Genomic DNA, 25,061 nt, shown 5'->3' with positions numbered 1-25,061 from the left:
TCTCCCCTTGAGGCAGACTGGGCGGCCGTGCCAGTGTAACCTCAGATTTAAGTTCTACCGACCCACTTGATTTGGAAGCATTGGTAAAAGCTGGGGCACCCAGATAGAAAGCAGGTGTGTCCCTGTGCTGCTGGGACCCAGCCTGGATGGGACAGGGGAAGAGTCCTCCCCTCCAGTTGCCTGGACCTCCATCCCAGCCCCCGGCCCCGAGGCAGTGTGGCCTCCGGGGCCCCTCTCTGCCACATGCCCTCCCTACTGCAAGAGCAGGCCAAGCCTCGACTGCTGTGTTGGAGGCTTTGAGAGGCATCTTCAAGGGCATATGTATGTGTGAGTGCGTGTACACGTGTATACACACACTTTTTCTCTCCCCAGTAGATTAGAAGTTCTCTGAGGACAGACTCTTGCTTTTGTCTTGGGAACTCCAGTGTTTGCACACAGTAATCACTTAATGTGTGCTCATTGATTAAATGATGGTGGTGTTATCGCTTCAGGACTAGAAGGGACCTCAGAGACCATGTAGCCCTACCCTCTCATTTTACAGATTGGGAAACTGAGGCTGAGAGGTGCAGTGACTTTGCCAGGGTCACAGGAAGTGACAGAGAGAGCAGCCGGCCCCAGGTGCTCCGGCTCCCCGGCCAGTGCTCTTGGCCGCTCGTTTCCAGTCATGGGCAGCCTCACACTGACCGCCTGATGGCCTCAGTGGTTTTCCCTAGCACGCTATGGGGGGAGGGGGGAGGGCAACACTTGTCTCACTTCCTCTCAGGCAGCACTGACTTCACCTCCCAGAAAAAGCCTAGTTGTGAATTCATTCATTGTCCAGCCCAGCCCAGGTCAGGAAGGGCCCAGGGGACCGTCCCGCCCTCCCCCCCTGCAGCGATCTGGGGGCCCTGGTGATGGTGTTGGGGGGACATCTCAGAGCCATCCCCTTCCCCTATTTCAGCTAGCCCTGCCTCCACTTCCTGAGTCAGACTGATTGTCAGCCTGCTCCCCTCCCTTTCCCCCTTCCCCTTCCCCTTTCCCTTCCCCCCTCTCCCCCCCTGCCTGCCACACACTCTCTCTCTCACTCTCTCACACACACACACACACATACACACACACACACTCTCTCTCTCTCTCTCTCTCTCTCTCTCTCTCTCTCTCTCTCTCTCTCACACACACACACACACACACACACACACACACACACACACAGGCTCTGGCTGCCTGGGCTGGGCTCTCCCACCACTGGCTCCTCTCTCTATAGCTGCCCCATCCTTGGGGAGAAGAGACCTTTTGTTATTCAAATCACACACTTCTGGCTCTGCCGCTGCTGCTGCTGCTGCTGCTGCTGCTGGCGGCTTGGGTGCACCAGCCCGCTGCAGCCATTGGGATCTGAAGATTTCTTCTTCCCTCTCCCTCTCCTCCCCGGCCCTCCCAGGGTGGCTCTTGGCCTCTCCATTCAGCTGATTTCTGGATTTCCTCTCTCAGGTGGGGGGCAGGCGTGGGGGGGACTGCTTTCCGGAGCTGCCAAGGGCCCCCTCCTCCCCACTCCATCCTTCCCTTCCCCATCCTGCCGCCCCCCCCCCTTTCTGTGTGCTGCTGCAGCTCGCGGCTTTTTAATCTCCCCCCTCCCTCCACCCCCGTTGCCCTCCCCTGCCGTTCTGCCAGTCCGGCCTGGGTCCTGCTGCTTTGCCCAGCTCCATGGGAGCGCCGAACTCCACGGCAGGCTCTCCCTGCCCCTCTGCCCGCTAACATGGCACTGCCAGCACCCAATTAACCAGGAGTAGCAGCTTTGGGGGAAGCAGGAATCTGGTCCGCCTCCCGGCTCCAGACTCGGTCATGGATGTGAGCAAGATGGTAAGTGAGCCGAGGTGCTCCAGCCACTGACCCCCCCTTCCCCTCACTTCCCAGCCCCCCCATTCTGGAGCTCCCTCCTGTGATCAATGAAAGTTTCTTTATTGTTGATCCCTGCCTCTCTGGGGCCCCAGCTCCCAGCATGTGGGAGGGAAGAGAAAGTGGAACTGGGGAGGCAGAGGGGAGGTGGGAAGGAAGCGGGGTCTCCCGGCTGCTTCCTAGTCTACTGAAGAAAATCTCTGGATCTTAAGGAAAGGGATGCCCCAGGGTACAGCCCAGGTAGGATCCTCTCCTCCGCCATAGGGGGGATCGCTCCAGGGCTGCCCAGGGAAATGGAGATTCCCAACCAAGCCGTCTGACTGTCCTGTAGCTATGAGTAAAGCCTAACAGGTTTGGAAGGTTGGGGCGAAACTCAGCTCTCCCTGGGCCCAACACACCTGCTTCAGGTGCATGGGCAGAGAGCACAAGGTGGAGGCACCCCGTTAGCGTAGCCATAGAACAGGGAAGGCTAGAAGCTCTAAACTTGGAAAGACCAAGGCTAGAGGGAGGGGCCGGGGGGGCAGACCGAGGGCATGGAGAGGGAGGGAGGGCAGACATCGCTGAGAGAACTAAGTATGGGCACGCTCGTCCAAGCCCTGCCTAGAGCAGCCTGAGGACCTGCTGGGTCCCTCATCTTCTTCCACTTCCAGCCCCTGCAGGAATTCAGATCACCTCCGGAGAGATACACTTCCCCTCAGGTCCAGGTACCCAAGTATTCGCCGCTCTGCCCTCCTCAGAACACCTTTGAGTGCAGAGCAGGTGTTCAGTACGGTTGTTAATTGATTCCGGGCCCTTCGGAAGTGCTCAGGCACCCCTCCCTCCCACCCGCCGCAGCAGAAAGCTAATTTGCCATATGTGCTCCTGGGCTATCTCAGTGTGGGTGCGACATTCAGCCAGGGGTCCTGCCTTGCTCCCATTTCAGATGCCCTGGGTGAGAGGGAAGCTGCTTTTGTCCCCCTAGCCCATGCCACATTGCAGACACTTTAGGGATGCCTGTTGATTGACTGATCAATCCCCTCCAGGTGGGGTGGAGTCCTGGACTGGGCGCCTCTGCAGTCCACGGACCAGCCTGGATGGGGACCGGTGAGGACTCGGCTGGCCACAGTGCTTGGCCTTTTCGTTGGCCCCCAGAGACACAGTAGGATTGTTTATACCCCCTGGCACCCAGTAGTGGGGGTTGGGGTGTGCTTTCAGGGAGGTATTGCTGTCTCAGATATTTTTGGCCAGGATTAAATCCGGCTTCCTAGGAAGGTCAGTATTCCAGGGCAGGGCTGGGCAGTGATCACCAGGGAACAGTCCAGGCAAATTTCTGTCGGATCAGGTTACGGGGGCTTAGCCCACTTGCTCTTTGGCTTCCTTTGCCCTCCCCCTCCCTGCCTTAGAAAACTGCAGAGTAGGGGGCGGGCCCCTGCCCATTGTCCTAAGGGGCAGATGATCCCTATCCCCCCCCCCACACACACACACCTGCGGGAATAGGAAGGGGGGTGGTGCTAGAAAGGGGAGGGGGTGAGGACAGAGTGGCCAATAACGAGCTATTCAGGGGGGAAGGGCCAGACCTAAGTCTCTGTGGACCCTTAGCTGGCTGTCATCTGCCTGGCACAGTGGCAGGTGAGATGCCCTGGCCAGGCATGAGCTGGCAGATAGGGGTGACTGTTCTTACCTTCGTTCCCCAGGGGCCTATGGGGAAAAACAGCATGAAGAAGGACCCCCCCAGGCCTTTGAGGATAGTTAGAATGCTCTCAGCCTCAGAAAAGAGGCCCCTGAGAAACTGCCAGGCATCAGGTTCCCCTTTCCCTGGGCATGAGGGGCATACGTCGGGCACCTGCTGCTTTCATGGCCTCTGGATCCCATCCCCCAGACAAATGACTGGCAAGTGTCCAGCCAACAGATGGGGGTGGCACGGGAGCCACTCTGTGGCTTTATTCATTGTCCCTTTATTAATTGCCATTATTCAGTTAATACCTGCCATAAGGGGAAGATGAGGAAGCAGAGAAGAGTCTCTGCCCTGGTCACAGCCCCCAAATCTAAAGTCTAAAGAAAAACACAAGCAGGGACACCGTGTGTGGGATGGCAGCCCAAGGGCAAGCAGGAGCAATCCTGGAGGCCTTCCTGGAGAGTGAGGAGAGATGGAGAGGGGGCCTCGTAGACTGGGGTGACAGGGAAGGCAGAGGCGCAGAGACAGGGACGCCTCCAACACCGCCCAGGGAGGCTGGCCCGGCTTTTTGGCAGACACTTCAGGTCCTGGGAATGTGGGACAGACACAGGGGACAAGGTTCCCGGGACCAGGCTCGGGTCGGCCCTGATGCAGCAAACTTAGTCTAGCAGAAGGATCAAGTCCCAGAGGCCACGGAGGGCCCGGGTAAGGGGTGAGCCTCAAGAAGCAACGCCGGCCTCCCCGTGGAGACCTTAGGATTCTGGATTTAGAGTTGGAGAGGACCTAGCCCAACCCCCTCCTTTTACAGAGGGGGCAACAGGCCGGGACAGCGGCAGCATCTTGGGATAAGAGATCTGGACCGGGAGAGGTTCTCAGGGGACCTCCAGTGCACCTCGCTCACTTTACAGTCTAGGAAACTGAGGCCCTAAACAGAACCACACCAGGGCTCCTGAAAGTACCACTTAGCTCCGCCTCAGCCCCAGCTCCACTGAAGGTCTAAGTGACTTGACCCTTACTGGGTGGGGCGGCAGAGGCGGGGCTGGATTCCTCTCATCTTTATTTCCTCTTTCCCTGCTTTATCTTGGGGAGAGAGGCAGGTGCATTCTCCAAGGATTTCATTCGTAGGGTCTCCCACCCCTTGTGGAGCAGCCCTATAGTTTGGGGCCCAGACAAAGGTGATATCATATGCTCATCAATTATTCAGCTGTCAGGAGCCCAGCCTGGAATCTGTCATCCCAAGCTGTTTGTAAAGAGCACATAAAGCCTGAAGCAAGAAAACCTTCCCCATCCAGGCATGCTCACTGGGGTGCTGTCAGCCTCTTCCTGAAACCCTCCCCAATTCGAGGAGTGTCCCCCCCATCATCCTTCTTTAGACGCAGACCCCACTATCCTCATCCCTGTCCAGCAGCCTTAGTCTACTACTGCAGCCATAGCTGAGTGTGTTCCCTCAAGCAGAGGAGGAACCCCCCCAAAAAAATCCTCCCCCAAGTGCCAGCATTTTGGACAGCATCCTTGGTGGAGCTCAACCCAACTCCTGATGAATGTGATAGGAAGCGAAGGCAGCCAAATTCCTCTCCCACCAGCCCCTCTGCTCTAGAAAAGCCCCAGGGAACCATGAAAAGCTGCCTTCTGATTGGCCGGTTCCATCCAAAGCGTGGACCAGTTTTCCCAAGGCTGGTCCTCTTCTTGCATCAGGGTACAAATGGCCGGGGACAATAGTCTCACCATCTGGTAGGCCTGCTGAATTATTGATTAGCCTGTGATATCACCATGCCCTGGCATCACTGGTCTTTTTTATGTGGGCCACAGGATTAAAACAGACGTGGTTTCTGCCCACAAAGACCTCATGTTCTAAAAAGGGAGACAAGATAGAGATGTAAGCCAACCCGAATTTCATTAAGGAGAAAGGTTGGCTCCCAGGTTGTGCATCCAGGTTCAAGGACGGTAGAGAGTCATCGGGAACCATTGTGGCAGTGGTGGTTGTGAATTGTGATTTAAAGGGTGGTCTCAAGGGAACCTCTTTGATTCCCTAAACCTCAAGTGACTGGGAGGTTACAGGAGTGAGGAGAAGACATTTCAGCTCATAAGATGATGGCATTTGAGCTAAAAGGGGAGCCATCTTCTCCCCCTCCTCACTTTACAGATAACAGAACAGACCCAGAGAGATCAAGTTATTTGCCCAAGGTTACAGAGTTGGTGAGGTTCCAAGGTGGGATTTGAACCCAAGTCCTTTAACTCCAGAGCCACTTAGAACATGTCTACCTCCCATTGAATGATGACATTAAAGAAAATACACCAGTGTATTGGAAAGAGTGCCAACCCCAGCATCAAAAGACCCGAGTTTAAGCCCTGGTCTGACCACCTGTAATTGTATAACTTTGGGCAAATCACTTAACTCAGCCAATCAGTTTCCCTGAATCCAGCCCCCATTACACATCCCCTCGTTGTCCACAGTGACTCAGATATCTCTAAAAACTTAAGAACAATATTTTTAATGGATGCCAAGTACTCGTAATCTCCGAGCTATGGCAGCCTCCCAGGGGGAAAAAAAATGTGAGTCATGTGGGAACAGGCTGAAATCCTCACCTTACTGCCTACTACTAGAACTGTCCTAAGGATGTTCTCAGGAAGCTGGCGGAAGATGAGCTGGCAGCCCAAGGCACAGCTGATAATCTCTTAGCTTGGAGCCCAGAGGAGAGCATGCCCTCTCCTCCTCTTCCAAGTTGACAACTCTTGGGGATGGATGGATGGATAATTAGCAATATTCATTGTTGCTCCAGAGAGCAAGGTTGTAGGGTTACAACAACTGGGAGGCTGACCTTGACCCAATAGAAAGAGCTTTGCAATAACTCAAGCTACCTAAAAATGAAATGGGCTGCATTGTAAAGTAGTGAGCTCCTTGACACTGGAAGTATGAAAGCATCAGGTGGATTTAGATCTCTAAGGATGCTATAGAGATGGGGGGCTCCTTCATTGGGAGAGAAGTTGGGTTGGATATCTAATAAGGTTCCTTCCAGGGGGCAGCTAGGTGGCACAGTGGATAAAGTACTGGCCTTGGATTCAGGAGGACCTGAGTTCAAATCCAGCCTCAGGCACTTGACACTTAACTAACTGTGTGACCCTGGGCAAGTCACTTAACCCTCATTGCCCTGCCCCCCCCCCAAAAAAAAAGGTTCCTTCCAACTTTGAGATGTGATCATTCACTCGTTACACTTTGGGGTGTGTGTGTGTGTGTGTGTGTGTGTGAGAGAGATTGACTCCTTTTTTACATCATTGGCATTTCCCATTGATTCCACACACCCCTTTAAAAACCAAAAACCCTCTCTCTTGTAACAAAGAAATCCTATTAAGAAAACAAATGGCCACACTGGCCATGTCTGACATTTGCCGGGTTCTGTTTACCACCTTCCTGCCAAGAGGCAGTAGACATTTCACCATCAGTTTTCTGAAGTCACAACTGGTCTCTGCAGCGATCGGTGTTCTGCTGTCATTCAGTATTGCTTTTTTTTTTTTTTTTTTGGTGAGGCAATTGGGGTTAAGTGACTTGCCCAGGGTCACACAGCTAGTACGTGTTAAGTGTCTGAGGCCGGATTTGAACTCAGGTACTCCTGACTCCAGGGCCGGTGCTCTATCCACTGCGCCATCTAGCTGCCCCAGTATTGCTTTTTTTTTCTATTATTGTGGTCTGATTCTTCTGGCTCTGCATAGATCAGTTCATTTAAGTTTTCCTCAGTTTCTCTGATTTTTTTCATGTTCGTCATTTCTTATGACTAATAGTACTCCGTTTCATTTCATTTACATACCACAATTTGTTTAGCCATTCATTCTTTGCTACCACAAATAGCAATGATTTGAGTGTTTTTATAAGCATTAATCAACATTTATTAAGCGCCTATTATGTATTGGGTACTGGGCTACGCTTTGGGTATACAAAGAGAGACCAAAGACAGTTCCTGCCCTCAAGGAGCTCCCAGTCTAATAGGGAGATGATGTGCCAAGTGAGCCCTATCCATTGTCTTTGACCTTCTTGGGGGTAAAGTGATATGCTTAGTAGCAATATCACTGAGTCAAAGGTTATATACAATTTAATGAGTTTTGTGAGTAATTTCTTACTATATTCCAGAGAAGTTGGACTGTTTCTGTGTAGTGACTGAACTTAGTCACCAAACCTGAACTCAGATCTTTGCCCACACTTTCACTTGCCACCTAGGTGACCTTGGGAAAGTCATTCCTCCTTCCTCAGCCTTTGTTTCCCTCTCTGAGCCAGGAAAGGGTTGGATCAGGTAGCATCTGAGAGCTATGGTGTTGCTAGACAGTAGTTTGTGGGAAAGACCCATGGGCTCTCGGCAGACAAAAATGTTGGTATGATCTTGGGTCATGTTGATGCTTCTGTCATCCAGAGTGTCCAGAACCAGGCAAGGGATTATCCCCAGTCGGACTGCATTGGGACCATGTGTTCACAGTTCTGAGCACCATGTGGATGAGATGAAGTGTGTCTAGAGATCAGGAACAAGCCAGAAATCAAACAAGGCTTAGGAGGGGCCCACAGTGGTCAATGCCCTCCAATGTGTATGGGGTCTTTAAATGACCCCAGATGGCAGAACCAGGAGCAGTGAGTGACGGGAGTCACAAATAAGCAAAATTGGATTTTATCTCAGGGAAACTTGCCTTAGGGTGAGAGCCAGCTAGCAATTATTTCCTCCCCACCTGTGTCCTTCTCCCCAGAAATGGAATAATCCCAGTCCTAGATGGTAGATGACAGGACCAGAGCACCTGCTCTCCTGGAGGCTGGCCCCAGCCCGGACAAGAGAACTCCATCTCCTGTGCAGAAGTAGCCCAAGATAGATAGCAATCTCTGGGGAAAGGCCCAGACTTTGGAATCAGAGGACCTGGGTTCAAATCCTGCCATTGACAGACACTACTTGTGTGACTTTGGGCAAGTCTGGAGCTCAGTCTCCTCAGGCCTTTGAGGTCCCACTTCTCCATCTATGATTCTCTGAGGCTAAGACACTTTCTCTAGGACCCAACTGCCTCATCTGTCAAATGAAGGATGGGAGGAAATTGTCCCCGATGGCCTGTGAGGCGGGTGCTCTCCAACTGCATGTCCTTTTATTCTCTTTCTCTGCTGCTCCAATGAGAATCTGGATTTGTAGGGGATTTTGACCCACAGCCAGATTCACGGGCTTCCCCAAGAGCAGGGGGTGGGAGGGACCTCAGTGGGTAGCTGGGGGAGAATTAGACTCATTTCAGAATCCTGTTAACAGGATTGAAGGGCCTTCTGGTCTGAGGGAGAAGCATTTTATGTGGCCCACAGGCAAGAGTAAGGGCAGATCACATGGATGGATGGGTGGGTGGACGGATGGATGGATGGGTGGACGGATGGGTGGATGGATGGGTGGATGGGTGGGTGGACGGATGGATGGATGGATGGATGGGTGTGTGGGTGGATGGATGGGTGGATGGATGGGTGGATGGGTGGGTGGACGGATGGATGGATGGATGGACGGACGGACGGACAGACGGACAGACGGATGGATGAATGGATGGATGGGTGTGTGGGTGGATGGATGGATGGATGGATGAATGAGTAGATGGATGGATGGGTGGATGGATGGATGGATGAATGGATGGATGGAGGGATAGGTGGGTGGGTGGATGGACTCATGGATGCATGGAGGGATAGGTGGGTGGGTGGATGGACTCATGGATGCATGGAGGGATAGGTGGATAGATGAATGGGTAAGCAGGTAGATTTGCTTAGCTGATAGTGGAATGCAGGTGAAGTGGAGGTGGGAAGGTGGGGAAGGGGTAATTGGGGAAGAGAAAGACTCATTGAAGCACTTTCAGTAGAACCAGGACAGGAGCCCAGCAATCTGCTTCTTTAACTAAGCTGTGCAAGCCTTTGATATACTTAGCTGGTCTAAAATCCAGCTCTAGAAAGCACACCCACCTTATTTTCAATGGCCACAGTCACCAGGAAGTTCCTCTTTCTTACATACAGGTACAACTAGGTAGAGGGAAATAGCCTCATATAATGGAAGGAAGCCATGACTTTAGAGGACCTGAGTTCAAATCCCACCATTGACATTTAGTGCCTAATTGAGCACGTCACTTCCTCTCTAGCCTTTCATTTCTTCATCTATGAAATGATGGGAGGGGCAGCTAGGTGGTACAGTAGATAAAGCACTGGCCCTGGATTCAGGAGAACCTGAGTTCAAATCTGGCCTCAGACACTTAACACTTACTAGCTGTGTGACCCTGGGTAAGTCACTTAACCCTCATTGCCCTGCAAAAAAATTTAAAAAATAAAATGAAGGGGTTAGACTAAGTGGCTTCTAAGGTTTTTTCTAAGTGTGATCCTATAACCTAATCATGGCTTAGGGGGGAAATGAGCTGAGAATTCACTTATTTAGAGGCAGGATATCTCTGATTGGGTCAGTTGGGCCTCTTTGCTTGGGGCCAATAGCTATGGACCTTATTGATGGGGTAATATTAAGATCTGTCTCTGCTGTAGTACTCTGGCATGATCTCTTTGGAAAGGATAGGCAGCACACAGCTTTCTCCCTGGCCCCAACTAACTCCCTCTCCATGTACCGTCTGTGGTGTTGAATCTGGGAGTACCGGAAGGTGGTACCAGGAAAAGTGCAGGGGAGAAGTGGCCCTAAGTTGGTCAGTTTCCGTCCATAACGTTCAGCTTCATTGACCACAGGAGCATCCGATGAAGGGCAAGGTAACACTAATGCCTGGTGCTCGAAAGCTTACAAAGCACTTTCACGACCATTATCTCATTGGATCCCCATAAAGATGCCCTTGGGGACCGGCCTTCCAAGGGTCAGTCGTTGGCACAGGCTCAGAAGGATGTTGGCAGGAAGTCTCAGACTCCAAACTGCTTCCAGTGGGGGATCTCAGAGAAGCCTCATGTTGGGAAGGCCTTTGGAGGGGATGGAGCCCAATGCTCACTGAAGCCTGTCCTCCTTGTCCTGACTATGTCAATGGGCGTGGCACCCCAGGGGGGCCAGTCCTACCCTTACCCAGAGAGAAAGTAAAATAATTCTGTCGTGTACATGCGTGGGCACTCAACAGCAATTGAGGGCAGCCCTGCTGGCTGGACTGAGCACCTCCCAGGGAACAGGACGTGCAGCCTGGCCTCTTGCTGGGAGAATGGAAGGGACTCCTTGGGAGAGGTCCTTGGTCACGCTAACCCTAGTAATCAGGAGAGGTGATCAGCAGGACTGCTGACCCCCTTGCCCCCACCCCAAAAGCCATTCTGTGACTTAAGCAGCAGATCGCTGTCTGTGCATATGTGTGAGAGAGAGAGAGAGAGTGTGTGTGTGTGTGTGTGTGTGTGTGTGTGTGTGTGTGTGTGTGTGTGTGTGTGTCCCCGCCGCTCACAGGTGCCTTGCACTAGGATAGCTCAGAGACCGGCACTATGGAAGTCAGTCATTCCCTGGAAAAGGACAAGTCTCAGCTGCTGGTGCCCTCCATCCCTCCCTCCCAAACTACCCAATACTGAACAACTTGGTGTGTGGCGATATCTGTGTCCTTCATCTCCCTACGTTGATGCTGCATACATCTATGCCCTTGTTGACTCCCCGTTAGAAGGGAAGCTCATTGGGAGAGAGGGTTAATGTCCTTCTTTAGATTTGTCTGCATAGCATCTGATGTAGTGTGTGACCCTTAGGAGGGCTGCTTGATTAGAAGAAGGGACTGCCATGAGGCAGGAGAGCATGGGACCTGGGCCAGGTAGGGTTTAGGTTTATGGAGGAGAGATGGCATGTTGCAGTGGAAAGGTAAATGGAATTGAGTCAGAGGAACCACGTTCAAATCCTACCAACTTGTGTGTCCTTTGGCCAATCAGTTAACTACCGTCTGTGAAATGAGGGGGTATGGATAGTTCTTCCTCTATGGTAAGAGGAAGGAAAAGTGAGTGATCATGGTGGGAAATCTTGTGGAATGGCCGGGATGCCCATCAGTCACTTCCCATGACCTACCTTTCCACCCTACACACCAAAGCTACGGGGAGTTTCACACTCACACATACACACTCCCACAATCACACACACTCTTCCTTCCTCAGCTTCTTTGCCTTCCAACCCTCCTGGGGCCCTTTTCTTTCCCTCCCCCAGGGGAAAGAGTCTGCTCAGGAAGCAGAAGTGCGAGTGTTGACCTTAGTCATTTCTGAAAGTGTCATCACATCCGGCCTAGGGCTGTGGTCACAGGTGGTAGATGCTGCTGAGGAGCCCCAGGAGCGGCCACTCTTCAGAAAACTAGTTCAGCCATTCCTGTCCACTGAGTGACCACTCAGGGCCACGACCCTGGGAACCTTTGGCTCCAATAGGAAGAGTGTTGGATGTAGATCCACAGGATGTGGGTTCAAATCCCACACTAGTCACTTACTACTGCCCCCCTCCCCCCCCATGGAGCAAATCACTTTCCCTCTCTGGCCTCAGCATCTTCATTTAACTCTGACCCTGAGGCTTGGATTCTAATCCTAACCTTGCTGTTGTGTGACCTTTGGCATCAGCATCCATCTGGGGGCCTCAGTTTACTTATCTGTAAAATAAAAAACTGGCCTTCCAGGTCTCTGAGGGCCAAAAGCTATGACCCCATGAGGCAATACCCCGCAGAGCTCCTGCCTCCCAAGAGCTCAAGAAAATGCCCAGGCAGTTAGCAACATTTACTTGATTTTGTTGTTTAGCTGTTTTTTATTTGTTTCCAACTCTTTATGACCCTGTTTGGGGTTTTCTTGGCAAAGACGCTGGCGTGGTTGGCCATTTCCTTCTCCAGCTCATTTGACAGATGAGGAAACTGAGTCAAACAGGGTTCAGCGACTTGCCCAGGGTCACACAGCTGGTAAGTGTCTAAGGGCCAGATTTAACTGCGAGAAGAGCTGCCTTCCAGACTCCAGGGCCGGCGCTCTCTCCACTGTGCCCCCAGGCCACCCCATTCACTTGATAGACTGTGCCTTCTCTACATTTTGCCAGCCCCTGCACACGATGGTCAGTTAAAGGGGCATCACTCCTAAGAAGTAGGTAATGTAACTATGATCTCATTTTATAAAGAGGAAACCAAGACTAAGAAAGCCAATCATGTGACTTGCCCAAGGCCAGAGCTAAGATGTGAAGCTGAGCCTTCAGCCTCTGACTTCTCTGCCCTTCCCATTGGAACGGAGAGTGGGGTAAAGCAGAGCTCAGAAGCTTACCAGGGGTCAGGATAGAAGGGAGGGCCTGAGCTGGGCCCTGTCACTGCCTTGGCATGTGGCCTTGAGCTAGAGGCATCTTGGGGGGCTTCCATGTCCTCTATTCAAAGAGAGACTTAACCAGATAATTTCTCTTTCTTTTTGTGTGTATTATTGTGGGGGGGGGTGTTTTGACATCACAGTTACTTCTGGAAATATTTGTCCTTCCCCTTGAGAATCAAACCCTCCCTTTTGATCAAGAAAAGCAGTTAAACAAAAGATATCCAGCCCAGTGACTGCGTCCGAGAGTGTATGCACAATGTACCTTCCTAGTACCCACTTACTACCTGGATGCTGTGAGGAGGGTGTGTGTTTCATTATTGGTTTTCCAGTAACATTTTTGGGGTTTTCTTCTTTCTTTAAAAAAAATATTGATTTTTTTGGTTTTGTTTTACATCAAGGTTATTTTTGAAAGAAACAAATCGATAGCCCCTTCCAAATTGAACCCTTCTTGTAACAAAGGGGAAAAAATTCAGCACAAAACATGTAATACAAGCAATCCCATCTGAGGAGTCATTTAATCTCCCTCATCCATAAAATGAAGGTGGGGTGGACTATTGGCCCCCGAGGTTCCTTCCATCTCCAGAGCTAAGATCCTATGTGTCCTGCTTGTCCCCCTTCTCTCTGCTCTGGGGCAGGAGATATTTGTATAATCGGCTCCCCCAGGAGCTTCTCTGGTTTTTTTAATTACTCCCAGTTGGGCTTCCTGTTCATGCTCTTTGTTTGCGTTCTGTAGTCATTGAGTCAGATTATTTTCTCCTTCTGCTTACATCACTTAGTATCAGTTCATAGAAATCTTCCGACACTTCCCTGAATTCCTCACACTCATCATTTTTTATGGCATAAGAACATTCCATTACATTTATTAATTGCACCAAATTCATTCCTGATTCCTTCTGCCTCTGAACCACAGTCTGTGATTCTGTCCCTGGGCCCTGCAGAGGGGCTGGACTGGGATCTGGACAAATGGGCTTTGCCCAGGTTCAAGAATCTCTGGACACTGCCCTAGCCCAGGATGTTGCCCCTTCTGCTGATGCCTTAGAAAAAGAGGTGTCATGAGCCCTCTGCCTGGCAGGGTTTAGCTCAGTTTGCTACCCAGACTGAGTAGATGGAGTGAGCTCTATCCCTAGGACAGCTTGGGATTGGAAGGAGTGTGTCCAGGGCGGGAAATGTCTTCAGAGTATTTCATGTGAAAGAGGTCTCCCCCTGTTCTGCTTGGCCCTGGAGGGCAGAACCAGGAGCAGTGGGTAGAAATTATAGATACACAGATTTAGGCTCCATGTAAAGATTTTCCTAATGATTAACACTGTCCAGCAGGGCAGTGGCTTGTCCTGGCGGGCAGTGGGTGTCATCTCACTAGATATCTCCAAGCAAAGACTAGGGGCTGACCGGAGGGGAATGTTGTATGAAGGTTTCCATCCATGTGCCATCTGAGGTACCCCAACTCAGAGATCCGGTGGTTTGGGGAGGCAGCCTTAGCTACACAGGGACCATCCTGGCCTGGCTGAGCTGATCCAACTCTGGGTCTGTCCTTTCTGGATTTCTAGTCTTAACCAAGCTAAAGAATGGTATCATCTAAGGGCCTCCAGTTGTTCTTCCATGGGCCTGCCTGGAAGATGCCCTGGCATCATTAGTTGGTCATGCCATCTCTTCATGCTCAAGGCTGCCTACCAAGGATCCCCAAGTGTTCCAGGATCCAGGATGTCCTCAGGATCTGTTTCAGTGGGCAGAAATCACTTTCCAAAAAGTTGTCTGGGGGCAGCTAGGTAGCACAGTGGATAAAGCACCGGCCCTGGATTCAGGAGTACCTAAGTTCAAATCCAGCCTCAGACACTTGACACTTACTAGCTGTGTGACCCTGGGCAAGTCACTTAACCCCCATTGCCCCCACAAAAATAAATAAATAATTAAAAAGATTTTTTAAAAAAATAATAAAGTTGCCTGTAAATCAAGTCCCACTTCCCATTTTGATTTCAGAAGGTACTTAGGGAGACTTGATTCCTTTTCATCTGGGAACATTTTAGCTGCTGGTTCTCTGTCTCCTTCCCTCCCTCTGTGTCTCCTCTAAGCTGCACACACATACACACACACACACACACACACAGAGTTCCCTGTGCCTTTTTTATTCAATATTACTTAACATTAATTTATTAAAATGAGTAGTCATGTCAAAGTGAATGAATTTTAGCATGTGTTATTGACTGACCTCCAGATCCTTGAAACATCCCGTGAGGATCGTAGATTTAACAATAATGGCTGACAGCTCACATTTACATAGGACCTACTCTGTGCCAGGCACTATGCTAATCACTTTACAATTACCATCTCATTTAATCCTTACAGCAACCCTGAGAGGTAGAGGCTTTTATTATTATCCCCATTTCACAGATGAAGAAACTGAGGCAAAGAGAAGTTAAGTGACTTGCCATGGGTCATCCAACTTGTGAGTATCTGAGGCAGAATTTGAACTCAGATCCTCCTGAGACTAGGCCAGATGCTCTATCCATGGCACCACCTAGCTGTACTAGATTTAGAATAGAAAGGGATGTCAGAGGCCGCCTAGGCTAGTCCAGCAGCCTCCTTTTACATATGAGGTGCCTGAGGTCTGGAGAGGTAAAATAGATTGTCCGGGTTCTAAAAGTCAGTCAGACTCAAAGGCCTGGTTTGAACACAGGTTTTCAGAGTCAGAATCCAGTGGTGGATGTGGTGCTGACATGTAGGGAGCCAATGGCAGCTAGTGGCAGGTAGGGAATGGTGAAGTAGGACTAGAATCTCTGGTCCACCCCCTCCCTTCACAGATCAGGAGGCTAAGGTCCTGGAAGGGACCGGCCCACGGTCACACAAGTAGGACCATAGACCGTGAAGTGGACAGAACCTTAGATGTTGCCCAGGCCAAGTCCACCATTTTTTAAGGCTGGGGAATAGGGTCACAGTAACACATATGAGAATCAGTGGTAGAAATTGAACCCAGAGCCTTTGGCTCTGTATCCACTCTACCATGTCAGTGAATCACAGAGTCAAGGATCGGCCCTAAGGACCCCAAATGCAGGCTTTCTTTTCCCACGGCACACTATGTCTGGCCTGAGAGAGAAAAGACAGCGCTGGGGAGTCAGGTTTCACACGGTAGGCAGTGAGAGGCAGAGTCCATAGGGCATCAGGGAGGTGGGGATCCCAGGTCTGGCTCTGGCACTTACGCACTGTGTGAGCCTAGGCAGCTCATGTAATCTCTCAGTGCCCCGAGGCAGGAAGTTGCAGCTGCTTGGGAGGGTGTCCTCATCAGCAGAACCCCACACCAGGGAAATCACTGATCCTCTACCCCAGAGCGGGAGGCCCCAAGGAGGAACTGAGGGTTCCCCAATCAGGGATAATCAGAGCCGTGTTTGGAAAAGGCAGTCTTTGCCATTACCCAGAGTGGACTCCCACAGAGAGAGGCTCAAGCAGGGAGGACAGTCACTTGAGCACGAAGTGACAAGCGGTCAGGCTAAGAGTGGGAAGGGCAGAGCCTGAGGATGCCAGGGGCGTGTGCTTGGGCAGAGCAGGCCGTGGCACAAATGTTTCTCAGATTCTGTCCTGCATAGGGCACCTCGCTGGGTAGGCCTACGAAGACACAGAACGTGGTCCTTGTCCGAAGACATCGTAGAGGAGATTATAGGATCATAGAGAGACCTGGAAGGCACCTGCCAGGTCAGGAAGCTGCAGTGCAGAGCGGTTCAGTGCCTGTAGCCTGGCATCCCTATCCTGCTTCCTGCTCTTCCTAGAAAAGACTGGATGTAACGCAAAGCCGGTGTTGGTCCCTGGGCATCATGGAAGGCAGTCATGCCTTTGAAGACCTGCTGAAGCAAGAGGGTGGTCAGGAGGAAGTTGAGAAAGATTGATGGGTTAGGAAGGGAAATTCGATGCTCACTTGCAGCATGTTCAGACTCACCAGCCCAGATGCCTTGCACAGATGGCGCCGTGCCACGCCCCCCACCACTCAACAAGTACCCATTAGGGGCTGGCTGGAAGGGCTGGGGGGGGGGGACTGTCTAGACAGCATCTCCTCTGAGATACCCAGCCAAGTGCCCCTGGAGCATTTCCCTCCGGCACACTGCATAGCAGCCCAGGAAGGCCAAGTCCCTGGGGAAGGGGAGTTGTCTGATGGAACTGTCACTTCCTCTGTGGCTCTGAGGAGGCTGGTTCTGGAGGAAGGCACCAAAGGGGGCAGCAACCTGCGTGGGGGTTGGAAGGGCCAAGAGGTCCAGAATCGGCTCTTCTCCCAAATTTGGCGTCTCACCGTGAAGATCCTGAGGGCTCCCAACTCTGCTGTTGGCGCAGAGGTGCCCCCAGCCCCTCAGAGGCAGGGGGACAGAGCTGGTGCTGCAGGGAGGTGGGAGAGTGAGAGGGCGCAGGATCTTGACACCCTACTTTATTTTAGCATTAACCATGCACCTGCCATCCCCCCTTCTCGACTCTAAGCTCCGTGGGGACAAGGACTGCGTCAACTCAATTTCATGTCTTGTTCATAATAGACCTTCAGTAAAGGTATGGGGTGGGTGGGTGGAGGTACCTGTCAGTACATCCCCAGGTAGGATGGAAGTGCCTCAAAATTTAGGCTTATTCATTGTCTGTACACATTTTATTTGTATCCATAGTACCTGCCATACAGTAGGAGCTTAATAAATGCTTGTTAAATGATTGGGAGATGGATGGATGGATGGATGGATGGATGGATGGATGGATGGATGGATGGATGGATGGATGGATGGATGGATGGATGAGTGAATGAAGCTGAGACTCTCTCAAAGGAAAGAGATCATTTGCAGACTCTGTGAACCACTAATTCTAATAAGGCAGAGTCATGTTGGGGTGGAACTTGGAAGGGCATGGAGTCATACAGTGTTAGGAAAGGACAGGGAAGTCATAAAACCCATTCATTTTACCAGAAGGGAAACCGAGGCCTAGGAACAGTAGATAGCTCTCCCGCAGTGTGTTCTGACTCCAAATTCAAAGTCCTCTCTTTTTCTCTCCTCTCTCTCCTCACCTCTCCTCTGTCTCCCCTTTCTCTTTTCTCTCTTTCTCTCTGACTCCCTCTCTCCCTCTCCATCTGTGTGTGTCTCTTTCTCTGCCCCCTATCTATCTCTGTCCCTGTCTCACTCTCTCCTTGCTTCCCCCTCCACTTCCTTCTTTATCTCTGTCTTCTCCCTTTCTTGTGTAGACCTGCCAGTAATCTTTGCTAAACTACTTGTGGGTCCTCAGGACTGACGTGACCCCTGCATAAGGCCCTATTATAGCCTCTATCCCCGGCTGTTTCCCCTCTGCTCACCCCATGCCCTGAAGTCTTAATGAGCCAGCCTGGCCCTGGGCATGCATGAGGCAGCCCCAGCGTTGGGCCCTGGCCAGGAGCTGTGTTCGTGACTGGGTAGAGCCCAGCTGGCACTGAGTGGGCAGGGCCCATGCCCTGCTTCCCATAGGAAAACAGTGGGGTGATTTTTCCCCCTCTGGCTGCAGCCCCGTCTAGGCTGCCTCAAGGGGGAAGAGGATGGGAGTAGGAGGGGTGCCTGAGAGAAAGACGTCCTTCCTGTGTGTGGCTGCTGATAATTGGCCCTCCGGAACCAGCCTGGTACAGAAGGGCTGGATCAGGAAGTGGTGCACAATACTGCTCTTTTAGGGAAAACAGTGTGTATGGTCTCAGTGCCTCCACAACTCCAATAAAACCCTGGGAACAGCAAGTCCTGGCGGGGGGGGGGGGCTTCTCTAGCCCCAATTGATCTGAGGCAAGAGAATCAGCTGGGGGACCACCAGAGTCGTCCCCTCACAGGCTGGTCCAGAACACCCTTAGAACTTAGTCTTTGCCTTGGTTTGGGGGGCAGCAGCGGGGCCTGAAGGTGGAGCATGGACCAGCCAATCAGCACACCATGGGGATTCACCCCTTCTGCCCTGGAGGACCGTAATGAATCTCTTTGGGGAGAAGGGACTGAGATGCCAAGTGTTCAAGTGTTTGGAACAGACTCCGAAGAAATGAGAGACCTTTGTGGGCAGGGAGAGTCAGGAAAGCACCAAAGGGGCCCCTTTGAAAAAAGGGATGAAATCCAATAATGGCAGGACTGCAGGAGACAGGCCCTTCCATCCACCGACACTGGGCCACTCCAGGTTGGTGCAGGAACAGTCTGGCGGGACAGAAGAAGAGACACAGACTGGTCATGTCCTTTGATCCAGCAAGCCAGGCTGTCAATGTGTCCTAAGCACATTCCTAAAGGGGAAATGGGCTCACATGAGCAAAAGCATCCAAAGCTGTCCAAAAAGACTACTCCAAGCAGCTTTCATGTCCAGTGACTGGGGAATGGCAGAATAAATCGTTGTCTATTAACAAGAAAGAGCTCGAATTTAAATGGCTCTTTGAGATTCATAAAGCACTTTACAAATATTATCTCATTTGATCCTCACAACAACCCTGTGAGGTCAATGCTTTCATTATCCCCATTTTACAGATGAGGAAACTGAGGCACAAAGAGGTTATATACAATGCTTTGGAAATTGATGAGCATTTTTTTTTTAGTGGGTCAATGAGGGTTAAGTGACTTGCCCAGGTTCACACAGCTAGTAAGTGTCAAGTGTTTGAGGATGGATTTGAACTCAGGATCTCCTGCATCCAGGGCCGGTGCTTTATCCACTGGGCTATCTAGCTGCCCCCTGAAGAGCATTTATTAAGCACCACTATGTACTAGGCATGGTGCTGGGCACTGGCATATAGTAAGTGTTTCATAAATGCTTACTGACCTGACTTGGCTTAAGTAACTTGCCCAGGGTCACACAGCTAGTAAGTGTCTGAGGTCAAATTTGAACTCATATCTTCCTGACCCCTGGTGAGGCACTTTATCTACTGCATCACCTGGCTAGAGATCAATTTACAAAAGGGGAAAACAAATTGTAAATTATCACCTCCAAAACTGTTTGGCCACCCAAGAAATCAAAGCAATTTAAAGCAAAACAAGTCTGAGGTCCCAATTTATGTCAATCAAAGTGGCACAAAAAAATCCAAAGCAACACGGTGTCTTATTGGCAAGGCTCCAGGCCCACTGTTACATCACCGGTTTGTTGTTGTTCAGTCAGTCTGACTCTCCCTGACCCAGTTTGGGGTTTTCTTGGCAAAGATCCTGGAGTGGTTTATCATCTACTTTTCCAAATCATTTTACAGAGGAGGAAACTGAGGCAAACAGTTAAGTGACTTGCCCACGGTCACACAACCAGTATATGTCAGAGGTAGGATTTGAACCCAGGTCTCCCTGATTCTGAAGCCAGCTTTCAATACACTTAATAGTCATAATACTGACCATATCCCATTGAGGCATAGATTTCATTTCTGGGCGTTCACTGTGTAAGGCTGTACTAAAAAAAAAAAAAACAACCTGTGTGTCCCCAAGTAAGCACTACTACAAAGTCACAGGCGCCAACTGAAGAGTCTCTGGGTCAGCCATGGCTGGGGAACGCCTGGGGCTGAGCTATGGAATGGATGCTTCTGAGCCACCAAGAGGGGCTGACAGGGAGGGGCCAGGGATAGGAAAGAGGGCCGAGAAACCAAGGCGAGGCCGAGCCCATCAAGGATATTGTGAGCTGGGCCAGCCGCTGCGGGCCACAGTTTGCTCATCTGTAAAATGGGAGTGTTGGGCTGGATGGCCTCCGCATGATTCCATATGATGTGGTCAGTCAGGAGGGGACAGAATGTAAGGGATAGGGGTATTAAATGTGTTCTGTTCGGACTCGGTTTTTACAAAGCGATGGGATGGAGGGGGCGCAGCCGAAGGTGATGGGTGATCAGGGGAGGCTTCCTGGAAGCGGCGGCTTGCTCCGAGGGAGGGGCTGGCCCGCCGGCCGGACTGGCTCGTGTTTGCTTGCCCCAGATGAGCGGCGGAGGCGGGGACCCGGGGAAGGGGGGAGCAGCCCGGCCTCCCGCCCTTCCTGCCTCTTCCTTCTGCCCCCAGAGAAATAATGTTTCCCTGGAGAATGAAAAGCTTCTCTCTGTGGCCTTTTTTAATTGCCGTGTTGTTGCGCCCAGTGAATGAGTGGCAGCCCCGGGGCAGCAGCTGAGGATAACAAGGGGCCGGCAGTAAAGGCCAGCAGGCGGGGAAGCCAGCTGGCCCGGGAGCCCAGCCCCCTCGTCCCTCCCCTCCTCCCACAGCTCCCGGGGGCGGGGGGGGGGGTTGGGAGGGGGCCAGGCGATGGGGGGTCTGGGAACCCGAGACCACTCTGCCTGCCTCATCGCATCCCCCTTCTTCCCTTTGGTTTCAGACGGTCAGCATCAATAAAGCTATTAATACCCAGGAAGTGGCCGTGAAGGAAAAACATGCCAGGAATATCCTTTTGGACAGTGCCCGGATGGATGGGACTCTGCAGGGGTCCACTTGGGGGGGGGCCTCCTGCCTGGAGGTAGCCCCTGCACAGTTTGGGGGGCTGTGCGGTGGGGGAGGAGCCTTCAGCCTGGAGATCCCCTGCCCAGTTTGGGAGGCTATGAGGTGGGGGAGGGGTCTTCAGCCTGGATATTCCCCTGTCTGTGTGGGGGGTTGTGAGGGGGGGAGGGGTCTTCAGCCTGGATATTCCCCTGTCCGTGTGGGGGGCTGTGAGGGGGGGAGGGGTCTTCAGCCTGGATATTCCCCTATCTGTGTGTGGGGGGTAGGTGAGGCAGGAGAGGGGTTTTCTGCCTGCCAATCCCATGCCAGGTTTAGAAGGCTATGAGGTGGGGGGTGTCACTTCTGCCTGGAGATCCCCAGCCTGGGGGCTATGAGGGGGAGCGAGCACTTGTCATGATTAAAGCGCATGCGTGTGGGGTATGAGTAGATTCTAGGCTCATGGAGGAGGTTAGATCTAGAAAGGAACCTTAGAGGTTCTAGGCTGACTCCCTGCCACAGCTTACAGATGACCCTGGGGGTGCTCCTGCCATTTACCTTCCCACTCTATCCCTGACTATCCAGGAACTTCCCACTGAGTTCCATCGAGGGCCGGGAAGACGTGCCCAGCCCCTGGCCATGGGTGAGGTCTCCCCCCTGCCTTTGTCCTGAGGTTGGACCAGGCTTCACACTTGGCACAGCCAATAGCTCATGGCTCCCTTGAAGGCTCTGCCTTGTAGGCCTAGGAGGGACAGCCCAGTGGGTGCTTCAGGTTCAGAAAGGCTGGTCTCCAGTCACTCAGAATGGCTGGTGGGAGCTTGTTGGGGGATCCAGGAGGTAGTACAGCAGCCCCAGAAAGGGGGAGAAGACCCCCAGATAGGAGCCCACGAGCCAGGCTGGAGTGGGAGCAGGCAGAGGCTCCTATCAGGTTGACAGGTCCAGGGAATGCCCGTCAGCGTCCATGTGGCCCAGTAGCCAGCATCCCTGGCAGGCTGAAGCCTTGGGTGCATGTCCGCAGGGTACAACTCAGGAGAGAAGCTGACACCAGTAGCCCTGAGTAAACAAAAGGAAGTTGCCAAAGAGGCTAAAACTCTTTGTTGGGGCCAGGTTCAGGAGACAGAAGGGGCCTCCAGGGGAGAACAGAACAGAAGGGTGGGGACAGGCAAGAGTAAGACTGGGGCTGGGACAATTCTGGCAGTTTATGATGTCCCTGTTGCTGTTCTGAGCTCACCCAGGCCCCACCAGGCGGGAAGGAGTCCAATAGGCCCCAGCCCTGGGATCAGACCTGGCTAAGTCAGGAAAAAATGAGCTGGAAGGAACAGCCTAGGCTGTCTGGTGCAGCCTGTACTGGACTAGGATGCCCCCCAACCCCCTACCCAGGTGCCCTCCAGCTTTTTCAGCCACCCGAGCTGGCCCGTTCCACTGTGGGACAACTTGGATTCTTAGAAATGGTTTCCTTACAATGAGCCTAAAGCTGGCTCTGTCACCCATGGGTAGCACTTGTGTCCTCTCAGGCCAACCAGCACAAATTTAATTCATCATCCACGTGACTTTCAGATACACAAGTGGACCTGGGCTCTCACTGATGTGGGCATTCTCTCCAAGAAGCAGATCTCAACCCATCCATGCCCATCCAGCCCATGCAACTTGACCACGTCTTCCCGCTGTGTCCTCATGGTGGTGGGGAGGCCACCCAACATGGTGGAAAGTTTCCTCACATTCTATACCGGTCTGTCACAAGGGCTGCCCGTCAGTTATCCCTTACTGATGCACCATGTGCCAGACCAGTCCTCTTCCCCTGCGGTTTCCTACCGCAGAAGGGCTCTTTCTCACCCAGACCAAGCCATGAGGATCCCTGTTCTCAGGCCCACAGGAATAGCCCATCTTCTGTTTCATTCCAACATTTCTTTGATGGTGTCCTGTATACTGCATCATAATAAAAACTAGCATTTATAAAGCGCTTTCAGGTTTGCAAAGTGCTTTACAAATATGATCTCATTGGATCCTCATAATTGGGGAGGGGGTGATACTCTACATTCTATCCCCTCCCACCCACGCCTCTCCCCATTGACCCCTGGGTAATGGTCATCTTCAGTCCTTCAGCCCTTTGAGTTTCCTATGGCTCACAGCCATCTAACACCACTTTTTTTTTTTTTTGGCGGAGCAGTGAGGGTTAGGTGACTTGCCCAGGGTCACACAGCTAGTAAGTGTCAAGTTTCTGAGGCCAGATTTGAACTCAGGTACTCCTGAATCCAGGGCCAGTGCTTTATCCACTGTGCCACCTAGCTGCCCCACCAGAATATCTTCTAAAACAAGTTCATAAGCTGCTTGAAGTGGCGCTCCCCTGTAATACCTGCTCCTGGGGAGGCTGAGGATGGTGGCAGTCTATGGGAGTCCCTCCATACCATTGGTAGATCCTCATGGAAGGGGACATTCTGCAGCCTTTTCCTCCTTACTGGTCAGAGGTCAGACCCAGAAGAGCCATCTCCCTCACTGTCTCCTCTGCTGTTGATCATGAAATGAAGTCAAGGACTTGGTTAACTGCTCTGTGTTTGTCAGAGAACATCCCAGCCAGGTCCCGCCCTTGTCTGCTCCTAAAGAAGCATTCTCCTTGGGGGCCTGTGTTTTCTGGCATGCACTGGACACCTGGAAACAGGATTCAGGGGAGGTGACCTGAGTGAGGGAGAGACCTTCTGTGACAGGAGACCACAGGGAACAGCCCGCATGCTTGGGTGAGCCCTCCTGGGCCACATAGCAGCAAGGACGTTGGGTCTGGACTCAGAGGCGTGACTCTGCCTACCAGCTGTGCTAATTTCTCCCTAAATAACCTTGAGCAAGAGGCTTAATCTAGCTTTTCTGGGCCTTGTCTCTAAAATGAAAGGCCTGGATTATGTTATTTCTAAATTAGTGATTCTGCTGTCCCTCCCCATGCAAAGATTTGAATACTTTCAGCTGGGATCAGCAGCAGCAGCCACAGCATCCAAAGGCCTTTATCAATTACCTAATTCTGTGCTTCAAAGACCATTGGCTAGACCTGACCCTTGCTTTCTAAGGGGTTCTAGCCTAGAGCAGACACACCAAATGGGTACCGGGTAAGAAGGAGCAGTCATAGTGACATCATTGTATCCATTTGCAGGATCAGGGCAGCAGGACATAGCCAGCCTTGGAAATACTTGTTGAAAGGGAGCATAGGGAGAAGCCACAGGTGTCCCCTGTGCAGATAGGTGACAGACGTTGTAAGTTCTGCTGACCTCAATGTAGGAAGGTTCTGTGCAAGAACTGAGGCATCAAGGGCCCATTGGATTGATAGGAAAGCAAGACGTTCTAGGTAACCGTGGCTGCCCTGGACGTGGCCAGAAAGCAGGAATCAAAGGGAGCGAATAAAAGGCCTCCCGTGGATGGGGCCCAAAGGAGTCATTTGGAATGTAAGTAACGGGGAGCCTGGTGTCCTGATGGAGGGCTGTGGTGTAACCAGGCCCCTTCACACCCACAAAGTAGACAGAAGACCCCAAGACCCTCCCTGCCTGTGCCAAGGATGTGGGCTCATATTTTCCTTAACATCCCCCTCACCGTGCATCCTGGGAACCCACCATGAGAAAGGAGCGCAGACCTTCTGGTCCGTCGTAAACCGTCTGCCCCTCTCCAGCAATGCCGTGCTCTGCTGGAAGTTTTGCCACGTGTTCCATAAACTTCTCCGTGATGGGCACCCCAACGTAAGTCGCTGGGTACAGGGCCCGGGGGCAGGAGGGGGTGGTAGCTCCCCTGGCTGTCAGACCTTACCCTGCCCCCCCCCATCCCTGGTGCCTGCGCCGTCTTCACTGGGGACCGACTGCCCTTTTTGTCCCCAGCGAGGGCTGCTGGGTGTCCTCTTCCCCGGGTGTCCGGTCCAGCTCTGGGTATCCACATCCCTTCCTCTCCCTCCCAAAACACTGCCTGC

At 52.0% G+C, this 25,061-nt stretch overlaps 1 protein-coding gene across 3 annotated transcripts in view; it reads left to right on the top strand.

Moving 5' to 3' along the window:
• The window catches only part of HIP1 (huntingtin interacting protein 1), a 118,962-nt gene that overhangs the window by 49,783 nt on the left and 44,118 nt on the right, over positions 1 to 25,061 (top strand). For 2 of the 3 annotated variants that reach the window (XM_044002557.1, XM_044002556.1), the window contains exons 2-3: positions 21,030 to 21,093; positions 24,695 to 24,837. In XM_044002557.1, the coding sequence (XP_043858492.1) occupies positions 21,030 to 21,093; positions 24,695 to 24,837 (207 nt within the window). Of the gene's footprint in view, positions 1 to 1,551; positions 1,837 to 21,029; positions 21,094 to 24,694; positions 24,838 to 25,061 lie in introns of those variants that run through there. The other variant, XM_044002558.1, reaches the window with a different exon arrangement.

The sequence above is a fragment of the Dromiciops gliroides genome, chromosome 4 (genome assembly GCF_019393635.1).
Source record: "Dromiciops gliroides isolate mDroGli1 chromosome 4, mDroGli1.pri, whole genome shotgun sequence".
In the NCBI taxonomy this organism is placed as follows: Eukaryota; Metazoa; Chordata; class Mammalia; order Microbiotheria; family Microbiotheriidae; genus Dromiciops; species Dromiciops gliroides.
This window is presented reverse-complemented; position numbering and strand designations above follow the sequence as displayed.